We start from the raw sequence: 18,480 nt of genomic DNA, 5'->3' as shown, positions 1-18,480 counted from the left end.
TAATTAATCTTTTTAATATTAACAAATAGAATAATCCATACGTGGAACAGTATTTATTAAAAAATGCTACAGGAATCATATTCAAATCCTTTTGAAGACATAATTACAGGACAATTAATAAGTATAAAAATATATTTAAATTTTTAAATAATATATTTTACTAATTTTTTTTTTTTTTTTTAATGCAATTAAATAATACAAAACAAGCCTAGTTAGGTTTATTCAGGAGAATACACTCTGCCAACCTATTTAATTGTGAGACAATATAATTAACATAGATTAAAAAATATCTGCACTTAATCCTAACAAATTAATACACATTTTACTACAAAAAAAATTAATATTTACTAATTTTTTGTTTCAGGACGTGCAAGAAACATTCAGCAATTGCTGTGAGAAGAAAAATATATAAACCAAATTTATATAACAGTATTAGCCATTTACAATGACAATTATTATTTTAATTATAATTTTTTAATTACAATACAGCCATATTTGTGTACTCTGGATAATTTATACATGTATAATATAAAAGGAAATTCTTACTTTCCTAAGCTTTCATATTTCTTTTAAAGGCTTCAGATAAATTGAAAAGAAACTGAGAAAAAAATTGATAAACATATTGTTTGATTAGTAAATGTCATTTCTAGAACAAGCTTTAAATATCCGATACTGTTAAGATGAGTGTATAAAATACTGTAATTTACAACAATCTGTAATAATAATATTTTCCATTTTGTTTATACAAGATACTATTTTTTACACTATGAAATTTTTTAAAATTGCTGTGTCTTATAAAGATAGATGTTTATACTATATACTATTTACTACAATAGAACAAAAACTGGAATATTAAACAAAATAAACTGAAGTAGCACTGAAATTCTTGTGCTAGACAAACAAATCATACTGCAACAAGTGTGCCTTGAACTATAGAATACAAATGATAATAATTATTAACTTAAAACCATTTGTATTCTAATAATATGATATATATAATTAATAATATGATATATATAAAACTATTAATTTTTGCAATGCCTCACACAAATTTGTTTAAACATACTTAAATTGAGTTCATGTACACTTAGTATAATTATAATTTACACAATATTTATTAGTAAATTTTCTAAATAAAAGTCAAGACTTAATCATTAAAAGGTTTTTTGACTCTAATCCTTATGTAAATCAGGGATCACCTGCATATACTGCTGTAGGGATTACTGTGATCCTTATAATTTCTTTGCACTGAAAAACTTGGACACACTTACATGCACACTTTGCTGTATGAGGTTAATAAAAAAATACTCGGAAATTTAGTTTTCCTCAAAAAAAAAATTTATTTCCCAATTGTATATTTCATCAATACTGATTCTGTCACCTTGAAAGTACTCTCCTTCAGATATATAATACATCTGTGGCAGTGCTTTTACCAAGCACCTCCAGAATCCATTTTCGGTATCGTATTTATCTCTTCAGTGTTGGCAAAATATCATCCTTTCCTGGTTCTTTTCAAACAAGAAAATAGGAAGAAGTCACAGGGGTTATATCCAGTGAATATGGTAGCTGAGATATCAACAGTGTTGTTTTTGGCAAAAAATCTTTTACTAGTAGTGAAATGAGGGCAGGTGCAATTCATAAATTGTTTCATCGCAAATCCGAGCATTTTCTTCAACGCAAATGGCGTAGAACATCCAGGTAGTACTCCTTATTCACTGTGCATTCTGGTGGCAAGAACTCATGATTCATTAAGCCATTGAAATCAAAGAACACAGTGATCAGAAACTTCACATTCTATCAAATTTTACTAGCTCTTTTCAATTCTTGGCTCTTCAGGAAGCTTCCATTGGGACAATTGGTCCTTAGTTCGACATCATACCCGTACCCCCATGTTTCATCAATAGTAATTATCCATTTTAGTAGTTCTGGATCATCATTCACTTCATTCAGCAACTCCCGAGTAATGTTCATTTAGCCCTGCTTTTGGCTGAAATTTATAGTGCCTGAAAAAATTGATAGTGATCTATCTGGTAACTGTCTGTATTCATTTTTTCAACACTGTCATTGGCTGTTGATGTGCTGGGACACCCAGAGCCCTCATCTTAATACCTTTGCAGACCTCTTGAAAACATTTTTACCACTTGTAAAAGCTTGTTTTATTCATAGAAGAATCGCCAAAAGCAACATTCAACAATTCCAATCTAGTGCTGCACTTTATTCCATTGTTAAAGAAAAATTTAATGCAAATTCATGTTCCATTTTTTCCAAAAGTTAAAAATCCCCAACCATACGAAAACATGTGTAGTCTTTTCGAAAGCCAAAAAAAACCAAGAATCCAATACCAATGTAAATGTATGTTAGGGACAAATGTACCAACACAACAATGTACCAAAAAGTTGTGACAATTGGACTTACACAGCACGGAAAATTTTTAAATTCTGCATATTTTTTTATCAAACCTCATAATACTCAAAATATATTAACTACAAAAAATATGAATAAGTTTCTGATTAAATAATAAACAGAATTTTAAAATAAACAAATTTGAAATGTACAGAAAAAAATCAATTTTTTAAGATATGAGGGGTTATTCAAATATTTACATTTATAGTGTATCTGAAATAAAGATATGTTTAATTATTTAGCTAACTTCATGAATAGTCTGTGATTTTATTTAATATTATGTTTAGGATGAAACACTACATTAAAAAATTTAAAAAAAATAAATAATAAGAAGTTAATTTAAATATTATCAAAGGGAAAAATCAGAAAGAAAAAAATGTGTAACTTCAGATAAGAAAAAAAGAATATACATAATTATAAAAATATAAGTAAGCCTATTATGTGTAAGTAAAAATGTAATCATATTTATTTTAGAATGTATAATTTAGTAATAATAAAGACATACTATTTAATTTTTTGTAACTGTACTGATTTAAATATGCTATAATTCTAATGATAAAAAAGTTGTTATAATTTATTTTACAATCAATTACTTCGAATCTTCAATGTGTTTCATAGTTTTTTTTTAAGAAATGGAACTCATTTTTATAAAAAGCAAGTTGAACAATTTTTTAAAACCAGTTCATTTCCTTTAATAAAACTACTGAATAATATTTTATTTAGATAAAAATCAAAACTACAACTTAAGAATTAGATACAAAAGAAAAATAAACTCCACACAACATAAAAATATGCTGCCTTCAAAATCAAGCTTTACAGGATCATAAAACCTCATAATGATACATCAGATTAGGTAACAAAATTTACACTAATTAAATATAAAACCTATTGCAACAAAAAATTTAATAGACAAACCACAAAGAAAAATATAAACCTTTGTTAGAAATCCCTCACCACAAATAAGATCGCATAAAAATGCATAACCTTAACCTATTACTTCCCCCACCCATTCATAAATATCAACACAATGGTTCTGGATAATACATAAGTTAAATTATATACCTTTTCTACAGCACAAAACTTCAATAATAAAAATGTGATTGAATATTGATTAACACTGTAGTGATTTGCATTTTATAAACAAACTCATTAACAATTGTGTGATACACAAAATCATAAAATATTACTAAATTATAATAACATTATCAAATTGTTGTTATTGGCTACCTCATTCTTTAGCATCAAAATTGATAAGGTAAAGCAAATTCTGTGATTTTGCAAAGGATCAATATAAGAAAATTAATTTTAATAATTTATTTTTAATTCTCATCAGTATGTTTTCCTCCCCCAATGAATTCACACTATTTCTCTTATGCGATAAAAAATACACCCAACTTTGTGTAGCTCAAGACTTTAAATGAAGATAAGATGAAATTTATATCTCAGCAATTTTCATAAAAAGTCAGATATGTTAAACGTTTATGAAATGAATGCAAGACAAGCCCTCCCCTTTTCTCAAGAAATACGTATGAATGGTATGAGCAAGTTGACAAAATCAAAATGGGAGACAAAACCAAATTTTTTTTGTTGAAACCCAACAAAAGTGTATAAAAAAGAGCTTATTTTAAAATAAAATAAGGACTTCAAAAATATTAATACTTTTTACATAAAAACAATTTATAAAATATCATTTTAAATTTATTTAGTTGCCAACTAGCAATATTATTATCAATCAGAAGAAACCCGCAACCAGAAATAATGTAATTTTACTTTTTCATTCAAAATATTTTGTTTACTGGTTCTATAGATAGGTGACTGCTACACGTTAAATGAGGTTACCATCCACCAATGCTGTTATTTTTTTTTTTCGATTTTTGATATTCTGGCCTACTTATACAATATATTCAAATCAAATTAAGCAATATTTTTTCAAATATTAAAAAAAAATTTGAGACAAATTTATGTCTCGCAGCATTTGAAAATTGCACGGGCAAACTAAGAGATAAATTTGTGTCATTTACGAAAAAAAAATCATACAGTACAATTACGAATCTACAATCTGCAAACTAAAATTTAAAATTAACTGTCTTAACAATATTTAAAAATATTGTCTTTATTTATCCGAGTCATTATTTTTACACTAATTATTTACATGTACTTTACTCAAAAACACGGCTAACTGGGATATAAGTCATACTACACTAAATTAAGTGATTAAAAATTTTATAAAAACTAACTACAGTAATGTTTTATGTCCCCTATATTAAACTGTTTATTTGGCCTTTATTACATGATTCTCAAAAAAACATCTAAACGCATGTGGGTTCTACAACCATTACAAAACATCTTAATTTTTTTGATATTTTTTTTGAGTACCAGCACTCCCAACAACAGTCACTTTTTTATAGCATAATTTACATCTAAATGTTTTGTCAGTTTTTAGTAAAATATGCTCTATAAAAATCAGTCTATTATTAAATTTTCCGATTTTGTTTTACAACTGAATTTAAAAAAAAAAAAAACTACAAAAAGCTAGATAACATTGGAAACTACACATATTGTGGTAATAAAATGGTATATAAAACACCATGAAAAATGAGACATAGAATGATATCTTGCCTCTTAACTGGAGTAAAGTTCCATTATGTCTCATAGCGCTCATGGCAATTACCGCTGAGACATATTTTCATGACTCATATAGCAGTCACCTGTTAAGTAATTATGAAAATGGATATTATATACTTTTATCATGTGTAAAATAACAACCACTTGAGAAAACGGTTTTAAAAGCTACTCAAAATTTCAATTTTTTTGAAAAATTATATTCAAATGGAAAAAGGCAACAAACTGTTTCACCATGAGGGATTTCTGGTGCATCTGGCATAACTTAAAAAGCTATATGGCTTAGGTTTGAACTCAATTAAGTATCATAAAAATCAAACAGACACTTAGGAATTATCCCTAAACAGTTTCATTTTTGTAGGTGGGCTAATTTGGAAGAGCATACAGTAAATATGTATAATTTGTACTCAACAAGCAATCCATTAAAAGTTAAAACACAGATACCAGATAGACATTTCAATTTGTACTCAACAGGTAATCCATTAAGTCAAACACAGATACCAGATAGACAACATTTCAAATTGTAATCAAGAATAAAAATTCATTTTCCTTCCGCAAATTTTAATCACATCAATTAATCTAACCTTAATATCACATTACAAAATGTCAGCATTTGAAACATCATGCATGTAATGGTATTTCGTAATACTAAAATCAATTTATAAATAAATGGGTGAGAGTGCAAGTTCAAATTTACAAAATGATTGGGCATATATAAATTAAGAATCATTGCTGAATTTATAATTAACAAAAACAATTTTTTGATAATGTAAATAACAAAAATAATTTCTTTATGATACATCACTTTGGTGGAAACTAAATAAGAAGTGCGAATATATATCTAATATCCATTACTAATTATGATTACTGTAAAACAGAAGTGTCAGATCATAATTCATGGTGCTAATTTACTGAAAGAATTAAGTTTAAGGAAGAAATAAGTTAACTGGCATATAAAAAAAAGGTAATTATACAAATCATGTATGGTTATCTGCCCTAACATAGAACCCTTGCTCCACGTCTGTCTCTTATCTCTACCTCCCGGTACAGTTTTGAGTTCCAGCTACCATTTCATTTTAGATTGTCTATAATTTTTACATGTTTCTGTGCTCTTTTTCCCTCTTCTATTGATACTGACAGCACAGTTTTAATAGAACTTCTTCTCTTGTGAAATGATTCAGCCAATTGTGGATTTCCTATTCTTCATCCTGTCTGAATAATATATTTTCTCTAATCATCTCTACCACTTGGCACAGATTTTTGTAAACCAAGATGACAAAAAGATCAAACCAAGAAAATTCTATTACGTTTACTCTGATGGAATACAAAAACCCAGCTTTTCACAAAAACAACTTCAAAACCTGGCATGTCAACAGATTATTTTCTAGAAATAAAAAGAAAAATTGAAAAAAAAGTTATACGTTTGAGTAAAAAACTACACTAATTAGTTAGCTGTGGCATGAAAGAACAGCATCAACTGGAATAATCCCAGCAATATAGTACCTGTATCAATACAGATGTTTTAAAATTGAAGAAAAAATATAAATATTCAGTTTTTGCCTAATTTGAGATTTGTTCAAAGTAATTTATCAAGCACCAAAAAGATGCAATCATTTTTATTCATCTCTTATATTATTATACAACTATAATAACTGAGTCTACACTGCAGTGATTAACTCTATGCATATTCAGTAATTCATACAGTCTTCACTAACATATGACTGCTTATATATGAAATACAAATCCTGTTTAAACTTTAAACTGTACTTATTCTAATACCAAAAAAATTTTCTGTATAATTTATGTTGCATTTTCATTCAATGTTTTATGATACACTTCCTTTATTAAATAATAATTGCTAATTATTCTAAAACAAACCTATTTTAGATATCAAATAAAAATATTTCACTGTATAATTGCGCCTATATAACATAATAAAGAAAACACTAAGACATAACAAATAAAATAAATTAAAATATATATAAAATAGATTGACAAAAACATTTAATATAAATTGTTAGTACAGTTTTAAACCAAAGTGAAAAGTATTAACAAAACCTTATACAGAACTATGATGTTCACAGTATATTTGTAAAATGGAAAAATATGAATTTATGAAATGTGTCCAATACAATACCTACATATCATCAATGACAGTTTTAATATAGGCTCTGCCATCACCTAATATGAAAAACATTAATCATTCAAGGGTATTTATCTTCTTCCAATCAATTACATCAATTATTTGTTACAGATTCTTTACTTAAAGGTCATTTTTAACTGGAGAAATATATAAAAATGTTTTTTTTTAAAATATCAAGCACCTTTTGTTCAGATTTTAGTAAAACAAAAATCAAAAAATGTGCATACTGTATACACAAATAACAGAATGACAGACTGCTTGGCTAAAAAAAGCTTAAAATTAAAATATATATTTTTTTTTGTTCTTTTACTCTATCTCCCTTCACTTTAAATATTTTTCAAGAATTTTTAGAAGTTTATACTTCATATATATATATCAAGATATATCTATATTTTTTTTTTAAATTTTAGACTCACAGGTCTAAAATGTTTTTTCTTTCTTAATGTTTTTCTTTTTGTATTATTTTCATCATTTAAAATGCTATTTTTTTCATTATCGTCATAAATTACACTTTATTTTTCCAATATACTTTGAAATCCATTTTTTCTTTTAGGGATCACTTCCTTATAGATAACTTTTCCTAAATTTTCCCCACACAGTAAGGAAACCCTAAACAAAAATGTTTAAGGCTTAAATATTATTGGTAATCATTACTTGACTGGAATTGCTGGAAGTCATGCAAAAATTTGCCATTTTTTTTTAATTCTAATAATCCAGATGTGTATTTTTGCCCTTTGAATAAGATTGTAGTGTCCCAACTAAATATAAAAAGTAAAACATCACAATCATCATATATATATATTATTAAATCACAGAATATTTAACAAATCAACTTTCACAGAGCATTCAATTCTTATAAAGATTAACAAATAACTTTTTTTTGTGGATTTCAAATATAAGGAAACGAAATTGTAGTATGGATCAGAAAATAATCCATGAAAAATTTATTACAATGCAAATACAACTGTAAGTAACAAGCAATAAATTAACTAAGAAAATTATTAAAACTAACCTCAATATCTGCCAAAGTTTGGGTCCACTTGTAGTTAGGAAGATCACAGCCATTGCCCTGGTTAGGTTTCAATTTATTTACTTCATTAGGATCATCTTCTTCATCAGATTCTTTATCCTTATCCTTCTTCTCATCACTTTTATCGCCATTTACCTCTTCTTTTACTACAGTATCACCTCCTGCTCCAGTATCCAAACGGTTTGGTTCATCTTTCTTCTGTAACCAATGTAAATTTTTATTGTTATATTGGTTGTGAGAATTTTACATATATTTGAATTCCTTCCCTACATTGAGAAAGACCATATTTACCATACATCTGACTTATGTAATTAATAGACAACATTGGTTGGAAAAAATGGTTATCTTAAAAGAAAAAAGTGAATAATATGCCAGAAATTGTTATAATGAAGAAGAGATATGTAAAAAATAAATGAAAAGATATTAAACTGGTCTGGCCATTGCAAAATAATGAAGAATAAGTATCAAAATCAATACTTCAGATCAAAAATTCAAAGATTAACAAGCAGACCTACAACATATGATATGACTTAAGGAAATTAAAGAAACATAAATAAAAGAAATTAAATATAAAAATAAATCTAAAATATTAAAAAAGGTACAAGACATTATATTACATTATCTGTCTCGGCCATTTTTATGGTTGTTGAAAGAATTTAACACACTCACGTACAAGAGCCACCAGTCAAGAGTTGCTTTATGCAAGAGTAATGATTGTTCACGGTACAGTCACTCTAAGGACTATGTTTTACAGAATAAAGATGTCATTTGTAGGACTGAATTTCACTACTACATACTCTTTCTCGTTTGTTCCTGATAACTGTGAAAACTACTGAACCAATCTTTATGAAATTTCAACTGTAGTTTTCTACAGTTCAAACCTCACCAATGTCACTTCTATATAAATCATAAATAGAGAACTGTATAAATAAATAACCTAGAGCTTCTTTTTCTAAATTTAATGTTGTCTATATTGATCGTTGTCTAAATCAACAATTTTTCAGAAAGCTATGCAATTTACTAAATTTAATTAGTCATTGTATATAAAAGATTAATTTGTATTATTATCATATATTATATACGTATATAAAAACAAATAAGTTTGATAAAAATATTAAAAGGATTGATGACCATTTACATATTTAACAAAATTTTAATGGTTTGAGAAATATCGAAACCACCTTCTATGGCTACTAGAATTTATAATTGTAAACAATGTGAATTTATGCCAGAGTTCTCAAAGGTTTGAACAGCAATATATATATATAGAGTTCACCCTTCAAGAAATAAGTTAAGTTTCAAATCAGCTTTTGATTATTACACTGAAAATGACAATTTGAAAAATATTCAAGTAGGTCACAATATTAAAATATGTAACCATTGCAACGTTAAAAAAAAAAAATGGAATGACAAAACTGGATTTTGCTGGGTGGATTTAGCAAAATAGTTCTAAACAAATTCAATATACTCTTGATTTCATTAATAGCTTGATTTTTGGAACACATCTTTTATTTATACATTTTATCTGGTAAGATGTAAATAGTGATGACGTTTTGAGAGAAAAAGCGCACCCAAAATTAAAAATTTATTTCCAATTTTTGAAGTTCAATATGCATATAGGGCAGATGAAGCCACAACGGTGGCTGGTAGTATCACTTGAATTTTGGTGTTCTTGACATGAAATGAAATGTGGCTGTACGTTAGGGTCACTGAATGTAAGGTAAGAGAAACCGCTTCTCCTCAATTTCCTAGCAGGTCTGACATGGGATGCCTAGAGTCTATGTCACTTATGAGAGTGTCTTATGACATGTTAGGCTATTTGCAACCATTATATGGTTATAACATATAAAAGATATATAAAGGAGGAATATACATAAGAAAATGAGTAGAAGAATTTGAAAAGGTAGTGGTGTAATGGCAAAAATAGAGATCACTGATCTTCCTTACAGGCCAAAGTTGACTTTGGGAGTTAAAATGTATTAATGTTATATTTTGTGACTTCTTTACTAAAAATATATGAGATTTACAAAAATCTCAATTGATTTAACAAAAATTAATTAAGAAGCATCATTAGAACTGTTTTTCCTAGTGACTATAGTAGTAAATGAGACTTAAAAATTAACAAAAACTGTTCTTAAACTATGATTGTATTAACAGAAAAATGTCAAAACATTATTGAAAACCACTAGTAAGTTACCACCAGAAAGGCTATTTGGCATAAAAAGTCAACCAGTCTTTGTGCTTAATCTCATAAAAAACTGGTAAAATAAATATAAAAGTAAACAAAAAAATTCATAGTTTTTATTTGTGCGCTTAATATACCATCTGTTAAATTACAAATAAATAATAAACAGTTACTGTTAATAAACTGTTAAATAAACAGAAAAAGTAATAAAATCAAAGTCAATTCACCTGACAGATTTCATTTTGTAAATTTTCTGCTTCTTCATCAGTTAATTCAACTATTTTTGGTTTTTGTGCTTCTCTTTGCTTTTGCAGTTCTTCTTCCCTTGCTCGAGCAATTCTTTCCTTTCTCTTACGTTCAAATTCTTCAGATTCTGATTTTTTCTTTGCATGAGCTGCCAGTGCAGCTTGCTGATGTTTTCTAAATATTGTCATTACCAGCTATAAAAAAAACACAAAAAATTTTTATTTTTCTGTATTAATAAAAAATTAAAAATGTATCATTTATTAAAATTAAATATCACAGTTTAGGCTAAACACTATTTTTTTCTAATATGGTAATTCTATTTTTTAAATATCTTAATTTGAAATACTTTAAAATTAATGATTAAAAATTTAAAAGCAACCAATTAATTATTATGACATATGGTGAACATTAAACTATTATGTTGTTAAGTTGATAAAAAAATTCAATATTGGTTTTTATTTATTTTATGTTAATGTTTGGCTTTCTAAGTAGGAAATTAACAGTTCAAGATGAGGCTGGATCGGTTAGGCTTATCGATACTGTCTCCCAACCACCATTCAAGCTATAGGGGTACACTCAATACCCAAATTATGTACAAACAATGAAGGTACATTATAACCTACAATAAATGAAAACTGCACAGGATATATCAAAAGATAAGGAATATTAAACAAACTAATACATTTTATTATTAAAAAAATAATTAGAAAAAGAATATTTAACTTAAGAAAATTAATTATTCATTATAAAAGAGTTTTTTTCTAGTAGATGGATAATTTTTGAAAGGTACATGAAGTAGTGTGTTGTAATGCGCAAGCAAGTAGTATAATAGAAAAGCATATGAAGAAAGGGCAAAATATTAATGCCAAAAGCTATGGTTATAAACTGAAGTTATTCAAAAACACAATAGAAGTTATAAAACATAAGTTATACAATTCTAAAAATTGGTTTAATTAAAAAGTTCAAAAATAATGAAAATAATAGTGACCTTTCTCACCACAACAAAAAATAATATGTATTTTCTCTTCATAACCATTTTTGATATTCATAACCATGCAGCTCTCCAAGGTTCCCTACATAGGGAATCTTGGAGAGCTGCATCAAACCAGTCAAATGACTGAAGACAAAAAAAAAACATTTTTATTTTTTACACATTAAATAGAATATGATGGAAACCAACAAACATTTTTTAATATTAGTATTAGCTAATTTCCATTAAAAGTTCATATGTAACTTTACAAGGTAGGTCATCTATATAATTCTCATTTTCTACACACTAATGTTATTTATTTTTTAAATATGGTCAGTCAAATATAAACTAGACTTTTATCTTTACGGCTTGCATACGAACATGAATGGGCTGATGTGGAAAGATTAACGATGGAGATATCTGGAGGAGTTGGACGTTCCAGTAACTTCAAGCATTTATGTCTCTTTGGTCTGTATCATCATGTCAGAGCAAGAGGTTTCATAGTCGGTGATACAACATACTAGCATGCAGTTTCTCACCTATAGGGTGTGTAAAACCCTCTGAAATTTTGACTAGACTGTATTTGCAATTTGGGAATGTGAGATGTCATGTACTGAAGTCCAGCAAATTTTACTTTTTATGTCCAGATGTCATGACTGGTCCAGCAAATTTAATGGAGTGCATGAAGCTGTTGTAAATAATTGTTTAAGAAAAACATTTGAACAATCTTATGACCTCATTAAAGATTATATACAGGGCATGTTTATTAAGCAATAGCCGTTTTCAATTTTCCACCGCTAGATGCGATGGAAACTGATCTGTTTGCAACAATAGGTTAATGTTATTTGCGTTAGTTGTTGTGTATAGCCTGACTGAAATAAATGCTACAATAAATAATTCTGGGTGTTGTAAGGTGCAATCAGTAATTTGATATCTATTGGCAAAAAAGAACTCTGCTGCTGATATTTATAGAGAAATTTTCTATGTTTATGGACCCATAAACAAACAATACCAGGCCTCATACAGCTGCTACTACTACTACTACTACAGACAGTACTACTACTACTACTACTACACAAAATCAATTGGGAAACCTTACAAATATCCACTATACAGTCTACATTTATTCTCCTGTGGTTTAATTTTGTATATTCCAGAGCACCAACTAAGTAGAGGGGTTAATGAATTAGTAACAACCCTTTCTGAGAAACAAATTGCAACAGTTTACAGTCAAGTACTGCTTTTGTACTTTTATTAACTGTTGTTTTACACAAGTTTCATCTCATGATGATTTAATGAGTAAGCCCAATCTGTATATTTTCAAAACACTACAAAAAATGTTGCACTGAAGCAACATTTCTGCTTGTTTCTGTTGACATTCTCAACATTTATCTCCAGCATAGTTCTTGTAACCAATTTTCCCTGTCAAAATGTAAAAAATTACTGACTGTGAAATATTAGGAGGTAGAAAGAACATTATGAAACCACACATCAGAGATTATTACAAAATTTTATATTCACCCTTCCTAAACAGCATTCATTACTGCTGGGCAATTGCAATGCTTTTCATCATGAACACTTGCTCATCCTTCCATAAGTACCACATTTCTTAAATTTACTTAATTAACAATGATTGGCCCATGAATCTCACAAAGCTGCCTATGAATTTCAACAGAACTATTGTTTTTTGTAACAAAACATAAACTACAGCATGAAACTCAAGAGTTTGGATTATCTAGGACTCCACTGTAAATCACTCGCACACTACATCCATCACATAACTGATGCCAACTAAAAGTGGCTCAGTATTATCAATGAAACACAGCTAATGTGGGATCCCGATTCAATGCCACAACTGGCATTAATTTCAAAGCATAATTTAACTTATGAGCATATCATAAAATTAAAAAACGAATAATTTCTAATAAATTATTATAAACTTACATTTTCAGCAGCATTTTCTCCTCCACCAGTGTAGAAATCAGTTTTACGGGCAAGGAAATTAAAAAATGTGTCCAATAACTGAAAAATTTAAAAGAAATTTACTACAATAATTTTTCTAATCAAAAAGAATTTTAAGATAATTCTTATGAAACATGTTGCGTAATAACATGTAACATGTTTTGTTATAACAAAAATACTCAACATGTTTCATGTTATGGTAATAAAAAATTTTCTGCATCAATTTAAAAAAAAATACATTAATAGAATTCAGATAATGTTAATGTATTTTAAATTAATTTTAGATTATTTGTATTTCTTTAAAGAAAAATAAATTCTAAATCATAGCTGCTTTTAGAACATAAATATACAAGATAGGAAAAATGATGTATATAACAAAATATGCAGTAATTTTTGTGTATAATACAATGATTTCTCTTTGAAGTCTGTAAGTCAATTAGTTTCTGAGCTATTGGAAATCGCAAATACAAAAAAATGCAAACATTGGCATGCGAGCATAGTCGCATACAAAGTTATTTAAAAATTTAAAATAATTGGTTTTGAACTCTTGAAATAAGAGAATGAATATACAATTAATTACAAAAATCAAAAATGGTCATGCAACTACTTAATTTTAGATGGGGTGATCTGATATGCAATGAGTTCCACATTGCAAACAAAGGTAGGATAATTCTGTCACTATATGATAGAAGGTATGCTTGGAATCAGAAAAATGCAGATCTAAATGTTGTAAAGTGGGTGAGCCATGCAAGAACAAAGTCTGCACTGCATTTTCAGTCAATTAGTAAGTAGTTTTGTGAGTTACAGTGACCTATTCACATGTTAATATGAACAGGTTGTTTTATGGAGAAAGGTTAGGGGGGGTGAGGTTGGAGTTTTGTAGCAATACTAAATAACATCTCATAGAACACTTGGCAGAATTTATATTTAAACATAAATATACTCACAACAGAGAAATACTACACCACACCTTCCTTACTATTAGTCATTGTATTACAGAGAATCACCTCATGAAACGTAAGTCATCTTCAATGACTGACTGTGTCTAATTCTTACATCACCAGTGAGTGTCTATTCAATTATTTACTTACTCTACAGGCACTGTTCAATTACAGAGGATGTACATATATCATTTACATTATGTTATAGGATATACATATATCATTACACATTTAATGATGATGATAAAACAATGAAAAGGTGATCAAGGCATAAGATAAGCATGCGCCTGCATATGCTATACTTGCCTCACCAACTTCACAGACATGTGCACTTTACCAGGGTTTAAAACAGAATTTGATATTGTACAGGTTGTCAGCCTGTGAATTAAGGTTAGCCCAACCAAGAATGCACAAGTTACTAGATAGAATTTATATCTGGATCAATATAATGTCCTTCCCAATTTAATTTTCAAATTTTGTAAGGCTAGTTTTATCTTACAAATAGTAACAAAATTAAGTCAGTGCACATGACACTGCCTAGATAATTATAGGTTGTTTATATATACTGCAATGGCTACTACTTTATATAAAAGCTACAACTCATTTCTGAAAATTATCTCTCACAAAGAAACCCACATAAATAATATTAATTATAAGAACTGTAAACAAGACTGGACTGATACGATTTGCAAAGAGGAGCAATAGATTTTGCTAAATAGAAAACAATTTTAAGTAATCTCTTTTGCATAATCTATGCAGATATTACTGGATAAAATATGAATAAATACACAAATCTATCTTACATGAAAAATATTACTGGGTACTTACGTATTAACGCCACCGCAGCTACAGCTTTATTTAAAAACAAAGTAGTCAATCGGATTTCGGTGGAAAATGGGCCAATATAGAGTTTAACAGATTCAAAACAGTCTCTTTATTAATTTTAATAAATGATTATTTATATTTATTTATTTTATAAATATAATTTAACCAAACTTAACCTACGCTCGCTTCGCTCGCTAACCTTGACTAATCAACACCGTAAAATTTTTTGACTATTTATTTAATCATTTTTTGAGTATTTATTTAACAAAGTAGTCAATCGAAATCTGATTGACTACTTTGTTTCTAGATAAAGCTGTAGCTGCGGTGGCGTTAATACGCAAGTACCTATTACTGATATCAACTGGAAAAAATAATCCCTTCAACAGAACAATACTAATATGTGACAAAAATGCAGCTCAAGAATCAATCATGAAAAATGAATTGTACAGGTTTTGTGTGTATGCATGTAAACAAAAGTGAAAGAATAAATCAGTCACTACAGCTACACTATAGACACAATGATCTATAATTATGTTGGTCATATAAAAATTTGCTTTTCAGAAACTAATCAATTCATATTAAAATTGCAGATAAATTAAACCTAACTTTGGATAAACAATATGAATTTTAATTTTTTTTGACAACATGCAAATAATATAAATCAATTCAGGAATACCTAGACATTGTCATGAACTCTAAATCCATTGATTGTGCATAATATATTTCAACAGTAAAAGCATATCTAATGCATCAATTTGTCAATGAGGTTAAAAATAAATTAATTAAATAATAAAATTCAGAATTTGCTATAAAAAAATAATGGGGCCTAAGTACCCAATAAATATTCTAGGCTATATGTTCCCACTAAGCATGTAACAATTTTGAAATAAGTACATACCACTGTAAAACATTTTTTTGAGATGACAGTAATCACCTGCTTCATAAGAAATAAAAAAAATTTATCAATATTTTAAAACGTAAAATCATAAAATCGAATCGCAGATCCAAACTCAAATATTATAAGTAAAAAAATAACAGATTTTCACAACCTTACCGAACTTACATTAAAATAGTATATCCATCTACTACCCATCAAACACTGATACAAAATATCTACTGAAATAAAATTAAAAAAATAATAACTCACATCAGCTACTCCACCCTCGTGTTGCTGTGCCATAGCCAGCAACATTCCATCAAATTCATCTTCTGCACGACGAGGCATTTTTCAGTTACTAAGTTAACCTATACGAAACACGCAATAAAGCAAAACTTTTTAAACGGTTCAATTAATGTCACTTCAGGAATAGAAATAATTACTTAACTATTTCAGATATCTCAAATTAGAGTTTGTTCACTATTTTATTAAACTAAAGATATCGACTTAATGATTAAACTGAACTGTTAGTTCAACAATCACCGTACACAACTAACGCACTACAACCATGTGTAATCAAGCAGATGTTGCTTTATATACATAGAGTTATGAATAAGATTTCAACCTTGTTGGATATCAATATTGCAACAGAGCTATCTGCAAATTATACTGTTAATGTATTTCAGTATTTTTTATTGCAGATTTATAATATTCCTTATTATTATTTTGTTTTATAATCATATCTGTTTTATATGTTATTCATTGTGCTGTTAATTGAAAGTCAGTTTAGAAGTTTCAAATCATTGTTCAGAGTAAAAGAACTATATTTAAATTACGTTCAGCGAGAACCAGTTACAAAATAGATTCTATGAATTTTGTAAAGTTTTAACCAGCTTTCAAAAACTTGTCATTTTTAATTCATTAATGTTTATCTTTTTAAAACTTAGTTCACGAATTTTAGAGGAGTTCCTCTGGTAATCAATCTGTAGAGAAAATATCCAGATAACTTACAATTTAATTTTTCAAAAGCAAACATTGCTTAAGCTACATTCATAATTTTAAAATAGTTTTAGTTTTTCTAAATTTGTGTTAATAACCGATCATAGTAATGAACCGAAATTATATAGTTTTAAGTCTTTGTGTCAATTAAAGTGTTTTAAGGCAGAAATTTAAGAAAGTTTGCTGTACATTAACAAGCCCTACCCTACAAACAAAAGGACATCATTCAAAGACCATATTTTAAAAATCTGGACTTTATATAAATGAATATTTTTAAAGTTAAGATAACATTTATACTTACACATTCCAGAAAATGTAGCTCACGACTGTTAGCAGTCTACGTCGTTTTAATTCATTTCCTTACTATTATTTACCTTTTTTTACCATAATCCAGACTTTACGATGCAAGGTTTTTATCATGTGGCAGCAGATTTTCCATAAGACCACTTATATTTTATAGATAATTAAAAATAAAAAGTTTAACTTAAAAATATAAAACCCACATTAAAAAGTATATAGATTAACTTTTTAATTATTGTGTAAATCATAATATTTGAATTCATTGCCAAATTAAGAGTTATTATAATTACAATAATTCAACATACTACTGTAATAGAAAAATGTTTAGTTATCAAAAATCTATGCTAACTCTTCAATACTGCTTTCTTTATTGTGGTTATTATCATCAGAATGATCATAATTGGAAATTATTGTATGCTCACTATAATTATATCCAATAATTTGCCTAGGGCAACTTCTGTTACTTTTCTTCTGACTTCTGTACCAGCCTCCATCTTTGAGTTCAGTCATCCTTATTTATCAAACGTACATGCTGTTGTACTTAATTGATAGTTATCCAATTTAAAATTTACAATGTTATATTTTCTAAATCCCCAGATTATCTCATAAGGCTTAAGTTCTGGATATAAGGCAGAGGCCATTACATTTTGTGACCATATTAATGAATTGCAATGTTTAGTTTATACATTATAAATTTTAATTATTATGGAGGTAAATTAATTTGAAATATTCTGGTTTTAAAATCTTTTTGACTAATAAATGGTTGAAGCCATTACTTGAAAATCCATCATAAAGAAAGTAAAGAAAATAAGTTATTTCATTTTCACAAAATTTGTTTAAAAAAATCACAACAGCTGTTTCAATATACAGTACCTTCTTTAGGTGGTACAAACAAAATACTAAAACTAAAAGAACAATACAACAAAAAAGGTAAATAAAAAAACCAAAAGAGATAGATAAAATGCAACAATAGGGAG

The 18,480-nt window shown here is 27.8% G+C and overlaps 2 protein-coding genes across 2 annotated transcripts in view; one reads left to right on the top strand and one right to left on the bottom strand.

Moving 5' to 3' along the window:
• Nucleotides 1-2,929, top strand: part of LOC142330994 (uncharacterized) — a 63,938-nt gene extending 61,009 nt beyond the window's left edge. The window contains exon 4 of the mRNA XM_075376522.1: nucleotides 365-2,929. Within this exon, the coding sequence (XP_075232637.1) occupies nucleotides 365-396 (32 nt within the window). The 3' untranslated portion in view covers nucleotides 397-2,929. The remainder of the gene's footprint in view (nucleotides 1-364) is intronic.
• nudC (nuclear distribution C, dynein complex regulator) overlaps nucleotides 1-16,788 on the bottom strand; it is a 313,220-nt gene extending 296,432 nt beyond the window's left edge. Inside the window, exons 1-4 of the mRNA XM_075376521.1 lie at nucleotides 16,475-16,788; nucleotides 13,544-13,621; nucleotides 10,611-10,823; nucleotides 8,181-8,396 (exon numbers count right to left, since the gene is read on the bottom strand). Coding sequence (XP_075232636.1) covers nucleotides 8,181-8,396; nucleotides 10,611-10,823; nucleotides 13,544-13,621; nucleotides 16,475-16,552 — 585 coding nt within the window. The 5' untranslated portion in view covers nucleotides 16,553-16,788. The remainder of the gene's footprint in view (nucleotides 1-8,180; nucleotides 8,397-10,610; nucleotides 10,824-13,543; nucleotides 13,622-16,474) is intronic.
• Between the last annotated feature and the right edge of the window lie 1,692 nt (nucleotides 16,789-18,480).

The sequence above is a fragment of the Lycorma delicatula genome, chromosome 10 (genome assembly GCF_047948215.1).
Source record: "Lycorma delicatula isolate Av1 chromosome 10, ASM4794821v1, whole genome shotgun sequence".
Classification (NCBI taxonomy): domain Eukaryota; kingdom Metazoa; phylum Arthropoda; class Insecta; order Hemiptera; family Fulgoridae; genus Lycorma; species Lycorma delicatula.
This window is presented reverse-complemented; position numbering and strand designations above follow the sequence as displayed.